Source organism: Lagopus leucura, unplaced genomic scaffold (genome assembly GCF_019238085.1).
Source record: "Lagopus leucura isolate 7727_CA_CO unplaced genomic scaffold, USGS_WTPT01 Super-Scaffold_73, whole genome shotgun sequence".
Taxonomy (NCBI): domain Eukaryota; kingdom Metazoa; phylum Chordata; class Aves; order Galliformes; family Phasianidae; genus Lagopus; species Lagopus leucura.
The window spans coordinates 94919292-94946044 of NW_024962252.1; the positions used below are offsets into that span (position 1 = coordinate 94919292).

Below are 26753 nucleotides of genomic sequence, written 5' to 3' on the forward strand. Positions count from 1 at the left end.
GAGTGGAGTGGGACACATCAAAGCCTTTCCCAACTTGAGTTTTCTGCTGTTAGAAACAAACAAGGATATTTTCAGAATGATTTCATACTGTTAGGTAAAACCAGAAATAACACCAAGTGAGGACAGAGAGCTGTGCAAGACCTTGGACAAGGACACTGTGCCTCTTGCTTGGCATTGGCACACCCCCTTTGAGAAAAGGTTGTGCTGACAACAAACTTGGTTGTTGATGAATATGCAACTGTGTCCCTGCCTAATACTGCAGCACTGTGAGGCATCAGCCAGGCAGCCCGCTTCAGAACAAGCTGGCAGAACGATCTATAGACTAATAACTTTCTTTCTCACATTATTCAGAATGATCATTCCCTACCTGTGAGTCCACTTAATTTAGAAACACGGCTTTTATTTTGGATTAGATGCATCCACAGGCAAAGTTCTTTCAAAATAGTTAATCTGGTATTGTCATATGTAAACAAGCCTTTATAAATTGACGGGGATGGTGAAGAACTCTGAGGGCATGGCCATGGACTTCTTAGCCAACGTGCAGGCACCTACATAGACCTACCTTCCTTGGAGCTCATCCAGAGCTTACAGGGAGCTGGGTTCAGTTCAAACAACACTTTTACAAATTTATGAAGAAGAAATGGGCTTTTGCAAACTGTCTTCTGCTGCTGTCCTCTCAAGTGCCAAAGCTTGTGTTGTCCTCCCCTCTATATGCCACGGTCAAGTGGTAACATTGGATGTGGTTGGTCCTGGGAGGGCTCACTGCACATAGAGTTGATCCAAGACTGGCAGTGAAGTGCATGCAGTTTCTTCTAAGACAGGTGAGAGTCTTCTAAAGGCAACTTCACATTCCTTGCAGCTGGTTTCTTGCCTTCAGCTGCAGTAGCCATGTGTCACTGAGCGCAGATTGCAATGAGAGGCTTAAACTTCATGGTAGAAAATGAGGGAAAATAGATATCTTTGCAGCACGGGTTGTCTTGTGCAATATGTGCTGATTGGTTTTTCCTCTCAAGACTTTTCTGTAGCTGAATTCTCCAGGGAAAGGAGCTGGCCCTCTCAGACCAGAGATCTGGGCTTCCGCTGCTCTGCCAGTGTATGTGGGTCATACAGTGATGTGGGATATGGACAGTGACCAAGTTTGGCACCTCTGGTTCCTGCTCCACCCAGTGCAAATGTGATGTGACCCAAACACCCACCGTGGTAGAGACTGACCTTGTTTTCTTGGGGAATCCAGTGTAAAAGTGGATATAACTATGCTCTTGACACTCACCTCACAGGATGTTGTGAAGCTTAATTAAATGTGTGCAAAAGCATTTTGAGATCCTTAGATGAAAGGTGTTTTTATAAATGCAAATTATAATAATTACTGCTAGTAACCACCACCAACTACAGAAACAATTAATTCAGGTTGCCACAGGCCATCACAACAACGTGTGCAAAGAGGCATCGGACATTTAATGACATATATGCTGCGTGAGAACTAAAAGCCTTAAAATGCTGTAAACAAAGAGGAGAAAGCTAGGTACTCAGGCTAAGTGCTCGGGGCTTGCCCATGTGCAGCTAGCAGACGTTTCCTTTGCTGCTTCCATCACCCTGTGCTTTACATAGTGGCTTCCTCCAAAGGGAAGAGCATCAGTGGTGATAAAGTTCAGGCCGAATGATTTTTATGGTTAATGTTGTAAGGAAGGAGTGCAAATAAGTTGGCAGACAAAAAATCAGGAAATATGTCAAGATAGCTCGGTATTTTTTGGGTGAGCTCTCCTGCTGGCCCCCAGGCCCTGCCCACTTACAGCATTGCAGAATAGGCTTTGGCTAGGGGCTATTATCCAGCTGACTTTCCAAGGGTGAAAACAAAAGCCAAGCAATCAAGATGTGTCTGGCCAAATACTTGAAGGCCCAGTGCACACATTTAGCTGACAACTGACTGAAATCTGAACCGTTTTGCTCAGCCTTTCTTGTTGCTTCAAAACTGATTTGGGCTTAAATAGCTCAAACCTACAGGTGTTTAAATTCTCTCCCTTGTCAGCAGAACAGCCTCATCAGACATGGTCTAAGGATGTGGTCAGACTGGAAGAGATATCCAAAGACCCCACAGGTGAATCGCAAAGAGCAGGCGAGCCCACCTGTGCCCCTCAGGCTTATTTCACTGCTCTCCTCTAAGGACGAAAATTCAGAAGAGTGGTAGTTACTAAGCATCCAACTTACCAAAGCAATTAGCCTAAATGCACTGCAGCTAGAAATTTAAGCAATGCGCTGAATTTAATTTGAGAATTCATGGTCATAAGACTGAAACCTTTAACATTTAACCTAGCAGCAAATTAAATCAGCTTTCTGATCAAGTGAAACATTCCATGCTATTGAAGTTTGAAAGTGTGAAGCGTACACTTATTAAAAGGAGATTTTTTCTTTTACTTTTAATGAAGAAAAAGTTGGGACCGGTTGGTTCCCTAATCCAAATAATAGAAAAATGGCAATACCATCTGTAAACAAAACAATAATTACAAATCAGCAGTGCTTGCTGGCTTCTGCCAGGCAAATGTGCTCACACACAGTCAGCGGGACTCATGGAAAAGAAGTGGCTTATGCTGGAAGGCTGTGTAGACTAAACCTATTCTGATATCAATAAGCTGATTACCATGTAACAAATACCAAAATTTAAAATGCTTGCATGTTGGCTTTCTTTCACTCCACTTAAAAATATTCACTTCATACTTCTGTCGTCATTGTTGTCCTTTAAGAATTATGAAATAAAGTCTTGAATTTCTTGGGTAAGTTCCCATAAAATGAGTGCCAAGCTTTGTCAGGTTTGTATGTGCACATCCACCACAGGAAACGTGAGGGTTGGACTTGATGGTCTCCAGAAGTCCCTTCCAGCCCCTATGATTCTATGATGCTACAAAACTGGCCATGCTAAGGAGATGAATTCAAAACTTGCCATGTTTGATGCTGATGTGCTATTTTAAACCTCCCTGGTGCCAAAAGTGTATATGTCTGAGTTATGTGTATGCACACAGACACATACACATGCACACAACATACATTCTGACATCCTGCTTAATGCTCTCTTAATGACACTTATACGGTGCTCTGTTCGGTGTCTCTTGGCTAAATCCCACTGCATGAGATGAAACTTGGATGTGTTTTCTAAAAGCACCCGAAGGCACTGGGACATGAAAGCAGTTGGGGTATTAGAGCACGCCTTGTTGTAACCATCTCTGGAGCACCCTGACTGACACTCGACAATTTAGCAGCAAGGTGTGGCTAATGAAGGCACTGAAGCAGATATCAGGGCAGGTTCTCCCTGATAGGCATTTTGGGGCTGTCACTCACCTGCCTGGCTGGCTGCATGGGCTTGCTGACACCTGGTTCGGGTGCCCAAAGGCCTTATAGACAGCCATGGCCAGGTAAGCACAGAGGCTGCTGGCAGGGAGCTGGTGGGTGGTGAGGGCAACAGAGGAAAAACCCCAAGAGAAAGATCCCGGTGGATCTTCCCCTGGATCATCTCCCTGGCCCTCTTTTCATTCCCTCACTCTTCTCACAGAAGCGCACAACAGGAGTTTGGAGAACAGATTCTGTCTCAGACAGATGCTCACCTTTGTAGAAAAAGACATTTTTTTAAGAGGAAGTAATTAAGCCAGCCTGCATTCTCTGATATCTGTTGAATACCGTGTTGTTCCTTTCATCATTTAAAGTGCATTTCGTATCCATGGAAAGCAAGTGAGGCTCAATAGGGAAAGGTTGCCCTTACAAAGCATCTTTCCACATTCCTGCATTACTGGAGCAATCCTTTCCTTCCCCTACATGCCAGCACCAGCCCTGCCCACACCCCACATCTCACAGAGGTTTTTGCTACCTGCCTGGCTGCTGCCTGTCCTGCCCCCACTGCCTCTGTCCTGCTCTAGGGTGCAAATCACTGGAGCGCTGGAGACAGCTTTCTAGGCAAGACCAGAAGTGTGTGGAATGGGAGAACATCATCATGGCAACAAAGTTAAGCAATGCTCACAATCTCTTGTATTCCTAAGGAGGCAATAGGAAGGCAAAGCTGCCCTCAAAGAGTTTTCTTGCACAACAGATTCCCTGATCCCTGGGAAAGCCAATGTGAGTTAGCCATTGCACTGCCCTGTCCTAAATCTGATCAAAATCAATGGTGGGAACACTCCTGGCTTCAAAAATAAGGGGGGGAATGTCACCCTACAAGTACTTGGGATATTCTCAACACCAGAGGGATCAGAAGAATATTTCTGAAAATAATTTTCTTCAGACAAAGACTTTTTTTTTTTTTTTTGGCCAAAACTGATTTTTATTTCCTACCTGTACTAAGTTTAAAAACTCCCATCTAAACAAAAACTGTTTGCTATGTTTGTCATCTCATCTTGGGAAGCACTTGAAACTTGATTTAAAAACAAACCCCTTCACGTGTATCACATTTTTACTATTTCTTTACTTTGCATACCACCCATACACTGAAATAATGGGTCATTTTGAGTGAAAAAACATCATTTTCATCCTTTCTTTCTGAGTGAATGGAGTTCCTCGCTATTTTTTCTGAGCCAGTATTTTATCCAACCTCAGCAGGCATCACCTTACAGGAATACTTCAGCAGTTGTGCATGGGCAGAGCTGTTTACCTCCTACAGACTGCAAATTACCAAGAGCGGCGAGTGTGTCTTTTGCCCCAGCACAGCGTGTCGGGGCGGTGTGCGCAGCAGCTCTTCCCCTGCTTTGGTAAATATTGCACCTCTCTGAGAACCACAGCACCGGGAGCCCCGAGACGCACGGAATGAAACGCAAACAGACTTATCTGCTAGTAAATAGCTTCCATCAGGCGGTGGAAAAACCTGAAAGAAGGTGATGCTGGCTCTGTTCTCCCCTCCTCTCGGTTGGATGTTGTGTTTTCCCCGATCCCGAAAGGAGAAGTTGAGCACGGAGCGTCTTGCCCGCCCCTAGAAAAGCCTTTGTGCATCATGGTTGTTGTCACACTGACACCTAACGGCAGATAGCAACAAGGATATTACGGCTCATTTCCCAGCGGCGCGTTGTAAAAATTCCTCCAAATCACAGAAAATAAGTGAGCTTAGAAAACGGACTTGGCCTGGTTGTGCTCCTGCCTCTGGGAGGGCACTGCTGGAAAGGTGATGGGAAGAAGCCAGGGCTGCGGGGGATCACAGAATCACACAGAATCACAGAATCACCCGGGTTGGAAGGGACCTCAAGGATCATGTAGTTCCAACCCCCCTGCCTAGCAGGGCCACCAAACATACACATTTAGATCAGGTTGCCCAGGACCCCGTCCAACCTGGCCTTGATGCTGTGGGAAGGAGGGGTGCATGTCACAGAGGGCTCCCCAAAGGGAAATGAAAGCACCGAGGGCTCAAATGAGCTGGCCAGAGTCACTCAGGAGGTTGGGGTTGCACTGAGAGGACTGCCATCGGCCTGTCACTGACCTGCTGGCTGCTCCTGGTCCTGTAAGTGAGCAACACCGCTTCCAGGCACACAGAGAAATAGGCTGGGGCAGTGCAATTGATAACAGTATGTGAAAATAAGGCACTGACTGAAGCTTGTACTTCTTTCAGGAATTCTGGAGGATATCAGGAGTTTTTCCAGGCATGTCTTCCTACTAAAATTCTCGATAATATTTTATTCCTGTGTTCACAGGAGAGTGCTGCAGGCCCATCTCTTCCCTGCCTGCCTAAAAGGCAGCAGCAGCACAGTCTTTCAGCACAGCCAACTACATGCACATGGGCTCCATGTTCACGCTGTGAGCTAAACGCCTTCCCACGTGCAGGCAAAAAGCAAGGGCTCCCAGTAAGCACCTCATGGCTGGCTTCTTTGGCTAAAATTTACTACTATGTAGTCACTATATATATATATAAGTAGTAATTGTACCAAACATCTTCCATTTGGTTATTAAAAGTTTGTTTTGTTTAGGTAGTCAGGTGGTGAAATTTTGCAATGAGATTGAGATGATGATTCAGTGGAAGTTCAGACTGGGTTCCACATCCCTCCTTCTGTGGGTCGCAGTCAGAGGGTGAGCACATGTCAGGCTCATGTCAGGGCAGTGACGGGAGGTGAAATAAGGTTATTCTGCAAGGGCTCTGGGATGGCCCCAAAATGTGCTGTTCACCTGTGCACTGCAGGCATATATGAGCATCTCCAAGGGGGACATTTTCAGCAGTAAGAATATTAGCAAAGCCAATGCCCAAATTCAGCAGAGGTATGCAGATAATCCCAGTATGATGTAGCAGAGGAAGGTAGGTTACATCCAGCAAAAGTATCGGGTACATGGGCAAGAGGAGGGAGCCTGTGGTGCGAGCCAGGAGCCCAAATGCCACGGATTGCAGCCAGGCCTGGGCTAGGAAGGTAGGAGGCAGAAATCAAGCTCTTTGCTTAATCATAAAGATGATAAGGTGGGACACTTACCGTGTACCCACAGTAAATAAGTAATTATAATGATCATCATACATGCTTAAGCTGTTATTAATACTATCTTTTCATCTTATTATAATATTTTGCCATTTCATAATATCAACAATGCAGAGATAACCAACATTGCCTCATGATCTGTTTTTAAGACTAAATTTTACAGTTTGAAATCTAGCACAGTTCAGGACTTCTTGGGATCATGAACTCAGATACCATTCATGCATGAGTTTGGGAGCTGCAGCAGTCTCACAGCACTGAGATTTTAAGAAGTTTCAGTGCCAACTAACCCACAGGAACCCACAGGAAGAATATTTAAAGAAACTGTATTTCAAATAGCTAAAATGAGGAAAAAAGCCATTCACTCTGATGTATTCATTGCACTGTATTAAGTGCCGTCCACCGGTTTTCCATCAATGTGTTTTCTCTAACAACCCATGTTACTTCTTCTTTAAGGCAAATTTAGTTCTTCAGACAGTGCAAGGAGGACAGCAGAGATGGGTGCAAAGCTTCCTCTTGGACCCCACTGAGCTCTCCCCTATGGCTTTCTCCAAAGGAGAACACCAACAGACAGGCCTTTATCGGGCATTTGGTTTTGATAGGCTGAAAGCATTCGACAAGAGCTACGATCAGGTCATCAAACACCTTTGGTTTTGATAAAGAAGTTTCCTGGGCATAAACTGTCAAGCAGTCTCTTGAGCAGCCTTTGGAGGAAAACAGTTCCAACCTTCAATTTTGCCTGCAGCAATTCCATGGTATTCCCAGCCTGTAGTGCAGCACGGGACATAGCGAAAGAGGATGTAGTAAATAAATTGTCCGCCAGTGTTTCTGTTTATTTGCTTGATCAGACAGCAGATGTGCAAAACGTCTCCTATTGACAAGCATTGTTCTTTCCAAACTCGTATCTACAACTCTCCCCTGATGTAGACTATCTGATCCCCACTTCTTAAACTCACCTGCATGGGGAACGTTTGGTGATAATTATTTGGTAGGCGAATATAAAAAGCCCTCATGTTGAGATTTTACAACCTAATGCTAAGTTGACGCCTTGCGTCAGACCACCATTATACCTCTTTTCCCATTCCTCTGCTGTCATGCCACCGATGTGATAAATTGCAGCCTGTCACATCACATTATGTTACGCAGAACAAACAGGACAAAACACATACCAACTGCCATGCAAATATGTGTTTGCCAACTCTTTTCGGTGCATAGAAATGCAACCAGCAAGTTCCCTATCAGAAACCTAGAGGCTTGAGGATGGCTCAAGGGTGTGCGAGACAAACATGCCTCTGACACACCGTGAACTTACAGATCCTTGCTCCCAGGCAGCTACAGCAATTATGAAAGCACCTCCTGCTGTGATCATTTCTTCTTCCCCCCAAAAAAACTAAAAAAAAAAAAACCAGCTGTGGCTGCTGATGTCACAAAGCAAAATGTAAACACATAATAATTAATCTAGCTCTCATGTTCGGAGTTAGAGCTATTTTTATGACTGGACAGTTTTTGGCTGAGTATGTGTAAACATAACACCCACTTATGTACACACACACGTGCATACTATGAGATGTGTGAATATACATTATGTGGCTTCTAACTGCAGTCTTTCAGCCTACATGTGGGCCTTTTGAAGCTAATGGGAGATTTACCAGGGGCTTTTTCACAGAGCTGTAGGCAAGACAGGAATCCAGTACATATGAATATTACACTATAATGATACAGAACAACTCATCTAGTTTGACCTACAGTGAATTACAGGCCATTAAATCTCATTCAGGTATCCTACACTGAGCCAGAAAAACTTGTGTTTGACTCATATATAAATTGTATTTGGTTAAAACCTATTTCCCAGAAAGGTATTCATTCACTCTCCATGCAAAGGCGCTTTCCATGCATCAATTTCTTTGATAGCTTGTTTCAACAGTTACTTTAACTATGTGTGCTTCTTATTTAAATTGACTTTGGTCTGCAGAGCCAGTATTGAGGACTCACATTCCTAGTGCTCCAAATGTCCCTTTTCCCTTTTGAGTAGCAACAAAAAACAGGACGGATGTTGGAGAAGGCCTTCTTCAGGCATGACACAAGTTGCAGACGTAAAAATGTTTGCCATCAATCTGCCATTTCAATCATATCCTGAGATAATTTCTATATGCTTTTTCCAAAGCTGGAGCCTTTTCAAATGTGATTGTCATACGTAAGGAGCCTAACTCTACTTTTGGTGTACCACAGCTTGGCTGAAAAACTCATCATACTAATTGACTCCTAAATAGCTGGCATTTAATGAATGTTAAGAAAGCAGTAGGAAAAGAACCAGCATTAATTGAGTGATCTCCCCATACATCGCATTTCACTTCAAAGTTTTCAAAATCGCTTCCTGAACTGGCTGATAATCCCAGTTTATTGAGGATTATATTTTCAGGAGTGGCACATACAAATTTCCTCAGCCATCCATTCTCACGAAGATGATGAATGATGCCAGCAGAACTTAATGAAAAGAAGTTAAACTAAAAGGTTTCTGGTTAATTTTCACGTATATGGCCATGCACACATACAGAGCTTCATGGTGAAAGGCAACACTCCATAGTGTCAGAGTGGGGAAGTAAAGAATAGTGAATTCTGACTGGAACTGTGCAGTGTATAGCACTGAGAAGGAACGTGTAGTTATCCACAGAAATTTCAGCTGGACACAGGCACGAATGCCTTGCTTTAAGAAAGTGTACCTTTTGATGACTTCCAACTTTTTACGTGTGATGCATCTCTACACATCCAAAGTATTTCTGCCTTTATTTTAAATAGAGAACTATATAAATGTACTATTTAAATTGCTAGTAATAACAGACATACTAATTATTGCACATTCACTAACTTCTCTATACTGCAATGCCCTGCCACGGGCACCCCTTTGAGATCTTTTAAGCTGAATCACTCTCTGTCATTTCACATCCTCACTCAAGGAATCTCACTGTGAATTGTTTTCACTTTCGCAAGTTACTTCTTGATATGTTGCTACAGAAAATAAGTTTTTACTTGGTAATTAGTGTCACCTACTCTCTGTTGTTCACATGCACCAACTTTGCTGGAGGGATAAGCTAGAAGTGTACTGAAATGATCTGTGACAAGAGACATACCTTGCAATAACCTAATGTAAGTACAACAAATACAAAATAGACAGGGACGGCTCCTCTCAACTTCCAGAAAGTGGAAATACTGCAATTATTTTGTTTATAAAATAGCCAGGTAGCTATATACACAAACATTTAACTCCCTGAAACTGTCTCTTCCAGTTACTTTTTTTCCCCTCTGCTTTAACATGGATTGGACTCAGTGATCTCCAGAGTTCCCTTCTAACCCCTACAATTCTGTGATTCTGTGACTCCATACATCATTTAAAATGAAGGCAAACTCATGGTAATCTATGAGCTCTTGTTAAACATTTTTCACATTAAATGGGATATATTTTTTACTGCTGACAGATATTAGAAATACGGGTATCACTACAATTAAAATATTACAGAGAGTAGTGCCTTAATTTCAAGCTTATAGTGGTGAAGTTCAAAATCAGGTTTTGTAGTGAGCAAGGATATGTCACGATGAAGAAGGAAGAAAAAGGCATGTCATGATTATTCTAAAGCTTGACAGAAAACTATAAATCTCTTTCAAGTGAAGATACACAGATCTTTGTGTGGACCTCTGCAGCTAAGCAAACCAGCTAGCCTTTGATGTGCTCATAATTATTAGGGGCTGAGGATTATGTCTTTAGGCAAAGATGTCTAGCAATGGGAAGGTATAGATCAAAACTGACACCATGACAGAAGCGAGTGAAGGGGTGAGATGAGGTGGAGCCAAAAGCAGTTTGGCATTACTACAGACCTCAACTAAAATAAACAAAACAAAACTTAAACTGAAAGGAGCAGAGCTCAAGAAAACTGTAGCATCAGCTGGTGCCCCCCAAGTACTCCCAGATCACAGTTCATCCGCATTTTGGGCAATACCTTTGCATCAACATGCTATGCAGTGAAATGAAACTCATGACACCAAATAAAAGGCTGGGATTCTCAGTTTGCTTGAAATCTGATAGCAAGAGGAAGATGTGTGTGTCAAGTAAGACCAGGAAATGAAGAAGGCTTTGTCATCCATGTCAGAAAGAGTACATCAAGGAGTCATTATGATCAGAAGAGAAACCACTGTTATCAACCACAGTAATGCAGGGCTGGGGAAGGTGACAAAACCCATTGGACAGTTCTACATGTTGTCTGAAATGCAAGTGGGCTCATTTGGACTCTTAAGAATAGGTGAAGATGTGAGTAGGACACAAGCAATTTGGATGCAGCAGGATGTATGTGACACCATACTGGTGTCTCAGACAGACTGCATGAAGACTGTGGCATGTGCCATTAAGAACTAACAGAAAGAACATGTAAGCCATTCAGGGTAAAATACCGAGAACTGAGAAGAAATGAACATTCTCTGCTTAAGGCTCAAGCTGGTGATGTTCCTTGCCAATAAGGGGAAAGCTTTAGGGCCCCTACAGTTTGAATGTCATTTTATGAACAGTGTAAGAAATTGGACCTCAGCCTCTATGAAAATTGGTAAGATATCCTATCTCACTATTACGATGCCTCTGTTAGAAATGCTACCTAAACGTTAGTGTTACTAATACTATGAATTTAATTCTAAGTAGAAATACAGGGCTTCCCAATTTGCCTCTGAACTATGCAGCATTTATCTATCTTGTCACAACACGAATCCCTTTTGGGTAAAAGCTATTGATTTGAAGGTTGAAATCATCTTGCTAGGCCCTAATGTAATTTGTTGGAAGTTGGCCTTGGGAAACTTTCTGACACCGACTGCATATGCTCTTCATTGGATATTCATTGAGCAATGATGTCTGAAAGGCTGAGTTCTTCACCTCCGTGATCATTATTAGTTATGGCATTTCTTAACAGGCTGTGCCATGTCAGTTCTTTGCAACCCAAGTTTTATGCTAGCAACCTGCAGTTCACTGAGAAGATGCACTCTTCCACCACAGACAATGCTGTACCCGGTTACTTCGTCCAGGAGTGCACCTGCGAGGCTACACCCATAAACAAAATTGTTAGTAAGCCTGTAAATATTGTCAACATGGAAGAAAATCCTCTCTGCTTTAATACCGTGAAATGAGGTGCACACAATATTCAAGGCTAAATGAGAACTCCCTGACCTCATTAAGGAACTCGTAGGTTTACTACAGAAATAATTCAATGGGAAAACTTTGGCAGAGGTAATGACAACATCTACAGCCACTGGTCTGCTGATCAACTGGGAGCAAGGAAAGAGGAGGCTGCTGGTGTATACTCAGAGGTGTACGGTACCATTACTGCAATCTGCTCATGCCTCAAGATGCATTTTCACAGGCTGTCAAACATAAAATCTTATGAGAATAATTTTCTTCAGAAGATTTTAATCAGTTGAACAAAATATCTGATTCTGCCAAAACCATAGGCAAGGAATAGCAGCAAGCTCACTCGACACTTCACCCTGCTCAGCAGTATTCTCACGAAACTACAATGCTCTCAAGTTCTATAGGTGTTTCGACTGCCTGAACCCAGCCATTCCTTGTGTTGATGGTGGCTTGTTGGAAACAGTGAATAGCAAACTATGATCTAGCAACGGGCTGAAGACAGCTAAAATTCAGGAAACTTTGAAACAATAAATCTATTTTTAATTTTATCTTGAAACAAATCTTGATTTAATAGATGTGAGGAATCCGGCAATGATTATAGATGACATTTATAAATTGGAGCTGAAATTGTATTGTCATTTTACATCATTTGTAAGGGTTTGAAACTTTTCCAAAAGTTTGTGTTTTAAGTATTTTATGTTTGAAGTAGTCCTATATACAGAACTATTTTAACAAATTAAATATACCTGGGCAATCTAAAAAGCTTGAGAACTGGCCAAGAGCAGTAACTCAAGTAGAGGTGAGCTGAGTTTTGGGGATGGGCTAGCTCAGGAAATATCACTAGATGCAGACATTGGTTCACCTCAGTACTATTTAGGACAAAACACTGTACTGTACCATATATAGGAAATATGCTGTATTCACATTCCCTAAGGTAGTGCTCAGCATAATTTGGGTCTCATTTGCTTAGCTTGCTGCCTTCTTGTAGGAGCCTCAAGTGGGCATTCAAGGTGTTTGGGAATTGACTTAGGAAGTATGACCACTGGTGACTGAGTGGCAGAAAGCCCCAGGAAGCAGGAACTCAATGATGAAGACTCAGCTTAGGAGATGGATAGGAGACAGAGACTTGTTTGGAACTGCATTTTAAAGCTTCTGGTGCAGGCACAATTTTCACTGCCCTTCACAATATATTAAAAAAATGCAGTCATTCACATAGAAAGCACTTGTTAGTCTTCTTGTGTTATCACTGGGCTCACAAAACTCATTCTTCATGATAACTTCTTTTTTTTTCTTTTTCCTAACAACAGTTTCTGAAATAGAAACATTCAAAAGAAAGGACCATGGAATAAAGTATGATAAAACAAAGCCTGTGGCTGAGATTTCAAGTGTTTAAGGTGAGATCCAATCTGAATTGAAACGAACTCACGGGAGACTCCTGTTTATTTTCATATAAAATGAATTGGATGCAAATTCATTACTGTTAATAGACTGAATCTCACTGACAGTTTGTCCCAGGGGCATTGAATTTACTAAGTATTTTAAGTCACCCTGATAGCTAATTATTCAGCAAATGAGAATACTTTAAAGACTTTATCATATAAAATGACTTTAATAATTCATGCTTATGGGGAATTCCAGGACGGCTCTCAAGAAGGGGAACACTGTGTACCTGCACATTTGTAACTGTATTTGTACATGTATTACCACTTGTGATCACCTCAGCTTTCTTCCCTACCTTTTTTTGTGTCAGTGTCTATAAGATGGTGAAGTTCAAAACTGCCTACCTTCAGAAATCTATTAATAGTTTGCAAGGAATTAAAGACAGATTAAGGTTGAATTTTTCTGGATTAAGTGCATTTTTACATGACTAACATGCTAAGACAATAGATAAAATCAGAAACAACTCTTCAGCATCTCAATTCTATTAGGCAATTCTAGTGGTCAGAGAGCTTTGTACAAAGGCAGAGATGCAAAAGTGACTTAGACTTGAAAATGGAAAGTGTTGAGGATAGTTCAGGATAGGCACTGCTTGATTTCTGCTCTGCCGGAGAGGTAAGATGGTGACACTGCACTGCACAGCCTTGCAAGTCAGCAACTTGTATCTGTGTACATAGAAACAGCCTCACAAACTTACATACAGCCTCTCTGTACTTCCATATATTTGAAAGGCATTTGCTTATATACTCTGGGTATAGGTACACAGTTCTGATTTTTAGGTCCCCAAAATAACCCTATGTTGTTCAAAATCTCAAAGGTTTTCTGACTCCTTCTTCCAAGTGCCAATCATGCTCTGTATTCTTGGCAAGAGACAAGGACAGAAGTGGCTTTATCTAATACTCAAGGTGGGATAAGCAAATTAGCATTGTGCACATTTTACATAAACACCCTGTGTCCACTTTTTTTCCCCTCTGCCTACTTTCTCTCTGCTGGAGGTCAGCTTTCTAGACCTCTGTAGACACTTTCTGCTTGGACTGTGTTTTAGGCCAGAAGAATCAGAATAATCTACCTATTTGTATACATCTCTTCATGATAATTCAAAGGAAACACATGGAGAAAACAAATGAGTTATAACTTCCCTTGTCTGAAAAGTTGTTTGTGTTTGAACTGTTAGTCTAACATTGCAGTTTTTGAATCAGTCCTCTTTACAAATCCGCAGGAACCACTGAGTGTGAAGCAATCCCTTTACAGCCAGGATTGAAGCCTTACATTCTCATCAGTAAATGTTTCCTCTGAACGCTTCCAATGTAGTCATGACGTGACTCCAGTTACATGACTGCATGTACAAGCAAATGGGTGAATGAGATTGCCATACCTGGCCTTTAATATTGGCACGAAAAAGATTTTTGGATTCAGGTCCTTATTTGAGGGGAATTTGAGTTCATTTTGAGCAGTCTGAACTTTTCTACACAGCCATAGTATGCTAATCTTTTTTGTTCTGCAGCTCCTACATTGACACAATCCTCTCATGGGCACTGAAAGCTCTGTCATTTTTATAAGCTCCACTCTTCAGTTATGAATAAAAATACTGTCTCACTTTCAAATAAAACAGTGCAATCGAACCACTAAGCCCCCACAAATATAACACAGTGTTGTACAGGACAAGTATTGATTACAACAAAAAGGGCTTTTTAAACACCATTAATTCTTACCAATTCCAGTAGTTATTGATTCTGCATCAATGTCATTAGCCTTTTTCTTCGCCACTTCAGCTAGTGCCAATTCACCCTTATCTAGAGCGAGGTAATGGATGTCCTTTGGAAATAAAAGAAAAATAAAAGATTAATCTAAAATGAATCTCATAGGCATAACAAAAGGGAATTTAAAAGAAAGAGGTTCTTTTATTATTTAGATCACAAACACAGATGGAACTGATGAACCTAGCTTTACATTTTAATTCTCTCTCAATGCACATTTATTATCTGACTTGTGCTGGTGAATACAGCATTTCTTGTTAACAATGGATAAAATGGTGACCAATCACACACTGATAAAAGTGAAGCTGTTGACTTAGTGTATAAATGAAACCAGTCTCTGTGCTTTTAGGGAAATGTTGTTCGGTACAAAAATTAGAAGAGAATTGCTAGAAGAAGGCTCTGAGTAACCACAATGGAAGAACTGGAACTCTTCCCTCAGTTTTAATATTAAAACTTCCACCCAGTGCATGACTTCTGTGGCAAAGCTAATTGGGGTGGGGACTAATTTTTGTTTGGAGGCTGTCATGACACACTGGCTGTGCTTTGACTAAGAGAGAAGTTGCCCTTGTGCTGATACAGGAGGAAATACGAACAGTGACACTTGCTCAAAGGTTTTAACCTCCACACAGGTGACATGGTTCCTGAGGCACTCTTGGATCTCCTCATCACAAATATACAAGGGTTTTTCCAAAAATGTTGTCTAGCATGAATAGTTGCCAATACTCTATATCCAGGGATAAAAACCAAGGGCTTCATCATGGTGCCCTGTTCAACTGGAAGTCTTTTTATTGTGTGTTAACCTTTGAGGTGTAGAACACCTGCATTACTTGCAGCACATTTTACATGAGAATATATTCCTGCTGACAAGTTGCAATCTCAGTGGCCTTGGTTTTCGGTCCCTTGATTTTCAGTCTCTTGGTTTTTGGTCTTTTGAAACTTGAAGTAAAGTTTCATCCTTTCACTCCATTAATGAAGATACAACTAACACTCTTCTCTTCTGGTGGCACAGCCAGGGGCTGCTCTGTGCAAGAACTGAGACAAATGAAGGAAGGAGGAAAACCAAGATCATCAGGCAAAGTTCTTCCCACCCCAGCCCTGATTGCTAAAAGTGCCACCTGTATTCTTCCCTCATTTAATTTAAACAAACAAACAAACAAACAAACAAAAAACAAAGAGAGGACCAAACAGTTATGAGACCATTTCCACAGGAGAATGTGGTCCTAACTGACAGGAGCCCGAGTGTGGAGGAGATGCTAACACAGGTGTGACTTAAAAATGTGCAAGTGTCTTGGAGCAAAGTACTGGCTTCTGAACTTGTTGTGAACTTTGCACTTCCTCTCTTTGTAGGTCTAACATGGCTGTCACAGAAAAGGGCCTGAGCAGCAAGGTATGATTTCTATGAAGATTAAGCCTCAGATATTGTCAGCTTATTTAGATAACAAGAGAGAACCTAAGGGCTCTCCGACAAGTCTGAGCTTACAGAGATTTGAACGTATAGGCAGGTTATGTTCACCTATTTTAAAATGCATTCTGACTATGATTGATGCCTCTCTTCTTGTAATTTAATCTAAGGGAGGCATTGTCTACCTCAATGCAGATTTAAATAATAAACCTGGGGAATTGCAATAGGAGCAATCGCAGCGAATGACAAAGTTCGTGCAGTTATGAGGTACATCAGAACATCCGTTTTTCTTTCAGAGCTTGTTTTGACCATGTTCTTACGCTAGAGACGTCTGAAGATGCTATGTACCCACCACTCACTCATGGGGGTTTTGCAAGAAGCAGAAATACAGCAGTAGGATGACAAGGGGCTTTCTGTGAGGCTCCTCATGTTGTTGGCACAAAGAATTTATTTCGCTTTTCAAATGCTCTTGTTCCCATCTCTAAACAAGCTTCAGAAAGAAAAGATACATTTTTTTCTTTATAAAAACTGCTAGTTAGACTATTTCAGATAATATTTAAGTGGTTCTCATTCAAATCGGCCACCAAAACGATGTCTTCTAAGAGTTTATAAATCTTTGAGCAGGACAAGACCAGGAAATAAATAGAAGATGAAGGAAAACCACTAGATTACAGGTTGCCTTAAAGAAGGGCAGGGAAACTTCAAGAATTAATATTTGCTACTGATTTTTTCACACCGTTATCTAAGAATTTACCATGTTAAATATCACATCTCCCTCCAAAAACAACGGTGACAATTTTCAGCCGCTTATCAAGAGTTTGCTGAAAGGGCTGTGTTTTATCATTGAACAGCCTGATTACTTTTTGGACACTTCCCTTTTTACCCTCCTCTTTGTGACTCACAGAGCTGGCCCTGGGTGAGCAGAAGTCATTTGAAACACCGATGTGCATTTGTCTATGGGATATTTCTGGGCAACATTCCAACACGTCTTCGAAACACGCGCTTTCCTCATCAGCGCATCGCCCAAGATCTGACACTTTTATTAAAGTGTCTTTTCCTTGCATTTTTTTGCTACCTTTGGTACGTGCGATGGCCTTTTGAATTTTCAGCAGCTGAGAGCTGGAGCATACTACAAAAGGATTTAAAGCTAACGACCCCTGCATTGCTTGATCTTTTCTGTCACAGATTGGATCAGTCGCTGTCCAATAAATGTAGCTGTTGTTCATGATATTATGTCCTTTTCGGTTTTATTTTTTTATTGAACTTTGTAGGAGATGGTAATAATTGATGGACTCAGATGTGACGTGAGGGTAAAGCTTACGGGGAGACGCAGCAGTGCCTGTGTGCCCTGTTTTGGCATCATACTAGTGACGCTAGAGCAAGAAGGTTAAGTTGGATGCTTTTCTAGTTTCTTTTTCATTTTTATGAAAGAAATCACACCTTAGAGAGCACTCCTTTAAACTTCTTTGCAATCTCAAAAGAATCACGAAGGCTGCAAAGCTCTGTTTTGTGAAAACAAATTTGGCTCAGAATAAACTCTCCAAGATATAGGATGTTTCCTTACAAGTCAGAGAAGACAGGTATGTGACATGGATCCTCCGTACTTCTCTGTTATACAGAATCATAGAATCACAAGGTTGGAAAGGACCCACAAGATCACCAAGTCCAACCGTCCTCCCATCACCATTGCTACCACTAAGCTACGGTTTAGTAGCTCTCTATCCTTTTCTCTTTCTATTCAATTAGTAATTTTCTTTTCTTTTTCTTTTTGCTTATGCCATCAGATATCCTCCTCAGTCTACTACTTCTTCTCAAAATCCCATCATATTAACAAGAAATGAGGCGGCGTCACTCTTAGAGCCCGCGGAGGTTTTACAAACGGATTTGGTAGGTCTGTAGAACAGCAGTACAAGTAATTGACCTATATATTACTTATTCATACTGCATGTAATTGCAAATACTTTAAATATAGGTAAAGTCAAGTTGTATGCTGTTAATTGCATTTTGACCTATATAAACAATATATACAAATTGTGACGTGTTAAGAAGTGAAGGATGCACAAACCTTGCTTAGCAGTGGCGTTTTTACATTAGTACTTAGAAGGACTGTAAGTTACATGGGTAACCATATTAATGTTTAAGGGCATTGGTGAGATGGGATGGGGAGACGCGACTGTGCAGCCACACTTTGCTCCCTCCCTCCCATGTTAGCATCTTTGCCCCCACCTCCTGACCCAACATTGGTGTCTCCTTGGTGCTGCCATTAGTGAAAGAAAGGCGAGAAGAAGGACTGTGTATGCAATGTCCTCAGCCCACGAGAGGGCCTCCAAGATGGCAGGCCAAATGACACTTACACACGACTGCAGGGCTCACCTCAACTGGGGGTAAAATCGGCACTGAAAAACTTAACAGTTAAAACAAGCAAAACAAAAAGAGAGAAGAAAAAGGCAGAGCTAAAAAGAGGAAAAATCAAGGCGGGTATATATAAAACACGTAATGAATTTCCTAAATGCCTGACACTTCCATCACAGTCTTTTGATGCATACTTAGAAAAGTTTATCGCAATACTCACATCTTTCTAATTAGATGGAACAAGCCAGATGATTAGAGCCGTGAAAAAAACATCAAAAGGTTCACACAACTTTTTATATAATTAGAAGGGAATTTTCATAACCCATAAAAGTAGGATTTAATTGTGTAATTTAACATACAATTTAAATATCAAGATCAAACTAGCAGGGCAAGTGACTTAATGGGATAAATGATATTAACATCTAGTGTCAAAGCTTAATTTAAACAACAGAATGTCTTCATTATGCAAAAGAGTCAAGCAAAGGAATCGTTCAAAGGGCCTTTCTTTTTTTTTAAACAAAGCCCTTTTCCATTGTTTCTTTGAAAACAATGAAATCAGCTGTGGAGCAGCAACATGCTGAGAGACTGGGAAAGCATGACTGGCTTTGTCCATCTGACCTCGCTGTGACATTGTGGTGCAAGATCTTATAAAACAAGAGCCTCCTGCAGAGCTCACACAGAAGACCTTTCAAGAGCTGGTTAATTTTACTTTTGTAGCTAATTAAATGGGAGGGGGCAGAGAGTGCATGAAATGTAAAAACCCTTGGGTTGATGCTGCTGAGCTTTGTTGTTTTAAAAGTACCTGTAGAAGCGTTCATAATTTGTCACTTTTCACAAAACCCTAAGAGACAAACTGAGAGCATTCAGGATCCCCAGGATATGGTCAGCACTTGTGTCCAAGACTCAGCAGTTGTACGTCTTAAAGGAACGGATTAGAAACGTATAAGCTTATTAGAGTGCAAGATGACATTCACACACATCAGGACAGACGAAGAAGGTGAAAGTTCAAAAACATAAACATTAATTCCTAGAAAATAAAGAGTAGCCTTTAGGCCATGCTAGGTAAAACGTCAATGATTCTAAATTGACAAGTTTTGAGATGGCAAGGGGCAAGCCAGGTAGAATAACTCTGTCTTCAGTATGTGTCTAAGGCTGCAAATGACACGGATCCTTTTTAATGTGCAAAAAGCTGACAACTAACATCTTGACAACAGCCTCTGTCTCCAGAGATGACTCACCATAAAGAGGTCCCGAGCACCTATGTCAACAGCTAGTAGAAATGCTTTTTCAAATCTCTGATACCTGCAAGAAAAAGGGAAATATGTCACTTGCTGAGGCTAATGTAAGACCTGCATCTAATTTTGTTAATGAGCAAAGTCCTTTTGATTCTCCTCAAAAGCATTGCCAAAGCTTTACTTGAGTAAAAGGGACCGCAAAACAGTAAGGCAGGACAGTGACTCTCTTCATCTTTTAAAACCTTCATTCTTCAGTCCCATCAGATCTAGTTGAATCTGAAGGATCAGAAGCTCCTGTATATTAATTAATTAATCCTTGAAAAGATTCCACCAATTACATAGATAAATGTTAGCTCCAATAACAGTGGTAGGAAACTCAAAATCCTCTACAGAAAAGACTAACCCCAAATCTTCTGAAGTCCCCAGGGATTTCAGAAGGCTTTATCTCCAGAGATGACAATCTTCTGCCAAGGATGCAATGCAACCTTTTACAAGAACCTCTGAAGTCAGGTCAGGACTCTTCACAGGTGTTTGTAGAAGACTGCATTGGGTTTTGTCATTACAGTGCAGCTATCTGAAGATGATCATCCACTCGAGTCATGCTGAACAGTCATGAATGCCCAGGCACTGCTTTTCCAGTGGGGTGGAGGAGGTGACACTGCTTTGCTCCTATCTCTCTCAGCATTGGCAGTCTGCCACAAGTCCTGAGAGTTTTCTGAAGATCCCATGGTGAAGCAGGCTGTGTCAGTGAGTGAAAACAAGGAATGGAAGAAGAGAGAACCACACACCAACATTACCTGTAGACAAGCTCTGGAACATACCACCTCAGAATCTCCTAGATGTGCAGCAAAGTAGGAAGGGAGCAGTGTAGATGCAGAACTTCCCCACTACCATTAACCCAGGAGAGCTTTATCACATCATTTTGGTGACCACCATTTGGGTGGCTGAAGGTTCACTGAACAACAACTCCTTCCATTAGTAAGGACACGGACTGTTACCTCCTTTCTACCCACAGACCACACACTGTCTCCTGGCAATTACTGCAAATACCTACATGGGACAGAAATGCAGTTGAAGGTTGTGTACATCCCCTTATATGAAATGTTTGGGATACTGACTAAAGCAGGAGGGAAAAGCTATCAACTGGGAGCTTTCCGAGAATACATACAGCATTGCACTGGGCTTATACCTCTCTCATACTAGATGTAGATAACCACTATGCGACCATCACTCAGTACCATGAAAAAGTGATCCTGTTTGAACACATTTTCTGCTACTGCCTGTTTTAAACTGTTTAAAAATCCCTACAGAAATGGATTTGGTGAGATTATTTTAATTTGGGAAACTACGAAACAGCTGTCTCTTATTTAGAGTTCTGAAGTAAACGATACCATGCAGAATGACTTCTCCGTTTTCCTGTTAGTGGCAATTTTTTTTCTTTTCCCCTGTTCACAGTTCCATAAATTAGTCAGTTGTTGATGCTTGAAGTCTGGGAAGGAGACACTTTCTTTATCTCCATGGGATATCCCACTGTAATTTTTCCATGATAGAAAGGTGCAGTTTGTGCTCTCTCAGTGTATGCTGTCAGACAGCATCATACAGATGTCAATATGTATAGAATTCTGCATGTTGAAGGTATCTTAGGAAATGCTGTAGTTCTTCCTAAGGCTAGCATGAAAGGAGACCTGGGCATCTTCCTTTCCCCAGGTAGGCGAAGGAGTTCCCTATTTTGTCCCATATTGCAATTCCTGCTTCTGTCCAAAGCCTAAGTGGTTCCCTACCTCCCTCTTGCTATAGCCTTATTGCTCTCCCCTCTTCCACTACACATTTCAAATGATTCAGCAAATGGCAAGATAGAGCTGTTGAGGACTCTTCTGCAGGGAATAACATCTGCAACAAGAAGGCATATAATATTTTGGCTTAAGTAGGAAAAGAGACCTGGAGTGAGGAGCCCTGTCCTCCCCAGAGGTAATCTCTGTGCTGTGTCTTCCAAGCACTAATCTGCAGCCCTCCTCACAGAACCTGTTTCAGGGAGGGGAAGAGATGAAGCAACATTAACCTCTTGATCACCAGGGAAAGAACAGTGTCCATTGTCCTACCATGCACATCTATTATCTCTGAAGTTTTTCAATGAGCTTTCTATGAAGGGTTTTCCAGTAAAATGCACTGTGTTGTAATGATGCTTCTAAAGCTTTGCTTTAATTAAGACAATTAAGCACATGTTAAGATAGGTGTATCTTAAATAGCAATCATGTTTATCTTCTTCTGGCACATGTTTCTTTTCAGTTACAAGTTAAATCTACTTTCTTAGTACTTAGAGGCAAAATTGGAAACCAAACCGAAACAGGCTTTACAACCAGCTAAAAAAAGTCACCATCATAATTCTGTTTTTCCAAAGTTAGAACCATACAGACTGTTCCAATGACATTCGCTTTAGCAAAGCAAAAATGCTTGCACTAAAAAATGTAAAGTAACTTTTCCTTTTGATTCTCCTGCAGAACAGAGTCATGGCCCAAAAGCTGTCAGTTCTTCACTGTTTCACAAAGCATTCAACATTTTTTCCCCTTTAATCAACATATACACTTTGGTCTCATTATGGCCCCTATTCACAAAACTGTGAAGTTAGCTTGTTATTTTCAGAGCTGTACTGAGGGGGAGAAAGGAAGAAAGGGCTGCTCAAGAAAGAAATGCTCTTCACTAACCAAGAGAGCTGGAAATAACAATCACAGACACTTCATAAATTATTAGACATGGAATTGCTTTAAAATACGGTGGAGGTTTCAAACAAGGATGACAAGTTTGCATTACTTAGGCAAACCGCATTAAAGCAGCCAAGAATATCCAGGTTTTTTTAAGCTATTCTTACTAGAAAACACTTGTTATTTTGAGTCTTTTTTCATGGAAGCTGCGTTGTTCTTATTCTACAGAAACAATTACAGCGAGTCCTGCCCAGCAGGAGAGAGATCTCAAGCTCATAACACCTCTTTTAAAGGCATGCTTTGTCGTGAGAAGCCTGGTCCTGAAATGCATGTCTTCCCCCCTCTCCTCCACCTTGTTACTTATGCTTACTTCACAATAACTCCAGCAATCAAGACTTACACCTCCCTTGAAAAAAAAAGAGAGATAAGGAAATCTGCCTGCAAACCAACTTGTTTGGTCAAAGCGAGAGCCAACAGAAATCTGACCTTCAAGATTAAAACCCACAAACTGAGATTAAGTATACCGGTCAGATAGGAAGACATCTCTCTGCGAGCTGTTTAGCACATACAATATGAAATCTAAATTCCCCTCTAGTCATGTAATATTGTTATTACACACTCTTACATGATCTTTCTCCCTGTCTTACAAACCTCCAAAAGGTTAGCTGTTAGTGCATCTGTTTTATGGGCAAAGAAGCAGGGGTATGAAAGCATAACAGGGGCAAGAATGGTGAGGACAGAGAAGAAGCCAGATCTCCCGTGGCAGCGTGGCTATGTGCATTCTGCCTATGTGCCTTCTGAGAACGTGACAGAGCTGAAAAGATGCCAGGAAAGCCACAATTATTTGTTTTCTTCTTAAATAAAGCATTTAAATAGTAAGTTTTGCAAACATCTCAAAAGGAGAATTTTGTCATATGCATGCCACAGCAATGGAAACTCAGATTGGGCACTTAAAGACAGAGATAGGTTTTCCAGGCTGAAAATGGTCGACTTAAAAATATTTTTCTATAATACTAAAACACATAAGAAGTTTGGGAATGAGAAAAAAACAAGGAAGATGAAGGGAAGAGAAAGAGCTCATGCAAGCAAGAGAGAAATGTAGTGCAGGAAAGATGGAAACATTTCTTTAGGGACTAGTTACAACCAACAAGCCTTCTTAGACATGCCCATCGACCATGTAAGCATATTCCATGTGCTGGGCTGATAAAGGAAGGTTGCAGCCGTTTTCTTCCTTGTCTTCAATAAGGGTACACAACATTTAGAAAATAATCTGCAGGGGAAGAGCTGTGGCACAAATAACATTTATAAGGCAATCCTTTTTAGTGGAAGAAATTTCAGAGTCCTCCTCATCTCGCAGTCCAATCAAGGGTGATATGTATTCAAAAAGTGAATATTAAATATGCACAGAGCAAACAGAACAGAAAAAAAAAAAAAGAATATTGAAATAATTTACATGCAATCAAACTACGCTGAAATTAAGTTTTAATTGTTCAGTATTCTGTGATGCATATGCAGATTTTAAAGTATTCAGAATATCAATCAAGTGTTTACTTACATCAGGCAATTGTATTTAAGCATACAAAACAGATGATGGAAATATGTTCAATCAGCTACAGCTCCCAACATTTACTGCAGGGTTTATGTGATCGCTTTTAATTCAGTTATTTCATTTAATATTTCAATTTAATAGCTCATTCTTTCATTCAATTTCTAGGCATCTTGCCCATTTCTTAAACACAATAATAATAATTATTCATAAAAGAAGCTGTTTCCCATAAGTTCTCATATCAGCAATTTTTGGAACAGAAATGGTTTTCATGCTTTTTTTTTCCTAAAAAAAAAAAAAAAAAAAAAAGTTATTATCTGATTTTTTTTTTTCCCTTTTAAATTAGACAATATTAAAATAAAGAACAACGTCTGTAAAATGACTCTGAACTCTGTTCAGTGGAATTCTGAGCCAGAATAATTAGATTATCTGGTTAAAGAATGTAAAAAGTGTGTGGCTAGGTTGCTAAGTGGTTGATTTTAAATAGGAATGGCATGGTTTTTAACCAACTGTTGAACATAAAGCCATTAATTTAGACTTGTAGCTGCACTGCAGAATACAGCTTAAACACCTTCAGGTATACAACTGACAGCCCTGAAATTCTATTGACCTTCAAGGAGATATTTTGAAGTCAAGTTTCAGATAACTCTGAAGGGTGCCCTTCCCCAGCAGGTTGCTCTCAGCTCCCATCCAACGATGGCTGGAGCAAGAATCAATGCAGACTGTGTTTGGTGTTAAGTAGTGCATTTGCTGAATGGCAGAGCGTAACTGCTGTACTTTTGCACCATTTTGATGAAGTCACGCCATTATGCTTCAAGGCTGTGGGGCCCACAACCTTGTTGCCTCCTAAGATATTCTAGTACAATGACAGGAAAGAGCTGCAGAGCACACCAATAGGGCCATGGGGAAACAGCCACCAGATCTACATGTTTGTGAGTCAAGGGCATAATCTTCTAAATTGTGCTCTGTGTATTGAAGCTCTAAACTTCATCCAGGTATAATGTATACATCTCTTTAGGCCCGAATTTAGCGGAGCATTAACATGTGGTTTACAACCTATAATTTTCTGTGGGTCCTAAACACGGACGTGCTAAGTGAAATACTGAATTTGGGACCTGAGCGACTTGTTAAAAAACCCTTACGCAGCCCTTCAAAGGTCGTCCTGCATGGATATGCCTCAAGGAAAAGTTCATGAGTGACTGAAAAAAGTTGAAGTGAGCATAGATATATGAAGCCACTCGAAAACCTCTGCTACTGGAGCTATACTGCCAAATTAGGTATCTGCCAACATAAGGAAGTACACCTATAGCTTTATAGATTGTTTGGCATAGAACAAAATGCCCTGCACATCAAAGGGTACCCTCTGGTATGGAGCAAGGAAATGCAAAAACAAACCAACCAAATTAAAAAAATAGGAGGAAAGAGAAAGCTAATAAGTAGAGCCAGACAATGTGACTCCCTGTCCAGAGAAAGCCCTGCAGCGCTGTAACAAGTGGTGAATCTTGAAGACATTCCCAACCTGAAAAAAAAAAAGGATCTTACACTATGATTCCTATCTTGTAGGACTCGGGTCTAAGAAATCAGATGTGTCTGTGTGAAACAGCTGAGGTGATTCTGGTAAGCAAACACGCTTCTTCTCAGAACAGACTTTGGGTTCAAAGAAAAGTTGTTCAGGCACTTTTAAGTCAGATTTTCAGGTGAAGTAAGGTAATTTTTGAAGGAGTCTAGTAAGAAGTTAGCAGTTAAACTTTTACAGTACATATTTATAAGAAGCAGTCCAGATGTATGAAACAATTAGAACTAGAACAATTAGTAGCTCTAGCTCTGGAGGTGACATCATTCATTTCCTGCCCTTTTCTCAATTAACTATAAAAGAGCACCAATTTTAAACTATGTCTATGACGGTCCTATGTATAAACCTAAGAAATATTATTTAACAGATTATGATTCTATGAACATTTGCTGCACATTTCCCATTCAATGATGGTCAGACTTGTTAGTCTGGGCTCTTGCAGAATGGGGTTAACCATTCAAGAGAAGAACTGTTCAGGAAACAGCATTGTTTTAACATATGCAGAATAATTCCTTTGTACATGTCAAGTGGTCTAGGATTTTTATTACCTATTGCTATTAAAGTCTGGAGAACAACAATTTTTTCCTACTATAACTTACTACTATATGAATTTAAACTAGGATGGTTTATTTCTTTTTAATCTGTATTCTGTTCTTTTCTCTCACAATGTGTACTTCCTTTGAATTTCCCACACTCTGTACTTCCTTTTTCATACTCATTTTCCTTCAAGCAAAAATATTTTGTTGCCATAGCAATATTTCCTTCTGTTACAATTTCTTCACAGAAGGTTTCCTTCGGGTTTCTCTACGTTGCGACTAATACACACCCAACAACCACCACCACCTCACACCAAACCCCTCCATTCCCCAACCTCCTACCACTCAGCAACTTCTCAACAGCCTACCTTTATCTTTAAATACAGACACACTCCAACATACTCTTCCAAAGTACTCCGGGCTAAAAACAGATGTTCATTAAAAATGCTGATAAGAGTCAATGACACCTGTTATTTCACATTTATTGTACTCAATCCCATCTGTTAAATCCTAGCCTTTATTGCACTAAGTCTTTTCTTCTGTTCCAGCTTTATACCTCTTACTCTGGTGATCATGTAAATTTAACAGTGTGCCTTGAAAGTTGTATTTTATTGAGCAAACATATCAGCATGTCTA

The 26753-nt window shown here is 40.7% G+C and overlaps 1 protein-coding gene across 1 annotated transcript in view; it reads right to left on the minus strand.

Moving 5' to 3' along the window:
• The window catches only part of LOC122182159 (WD repeat containing planar cell polarity effector), a gene marked incomplete at its 5' end in the record, with an annotated part of 134427 nt that overhangs the window by 18557 nt on the left and 89117 nt on the right, over positions 1–26753 (minus strand). The window contains 2 exons of the mRNA XM_042875218.1: positions 14730–14832; positions 19767–19830. Coding sequence (XP_042731152.1) covers positions 14730–14832; positions 19767–19830 — 167 coding nt within the window. The remainder of the gene's footprint in view (positions 1–14729; positions 14833–19766; positions 19831–26753) is intronic.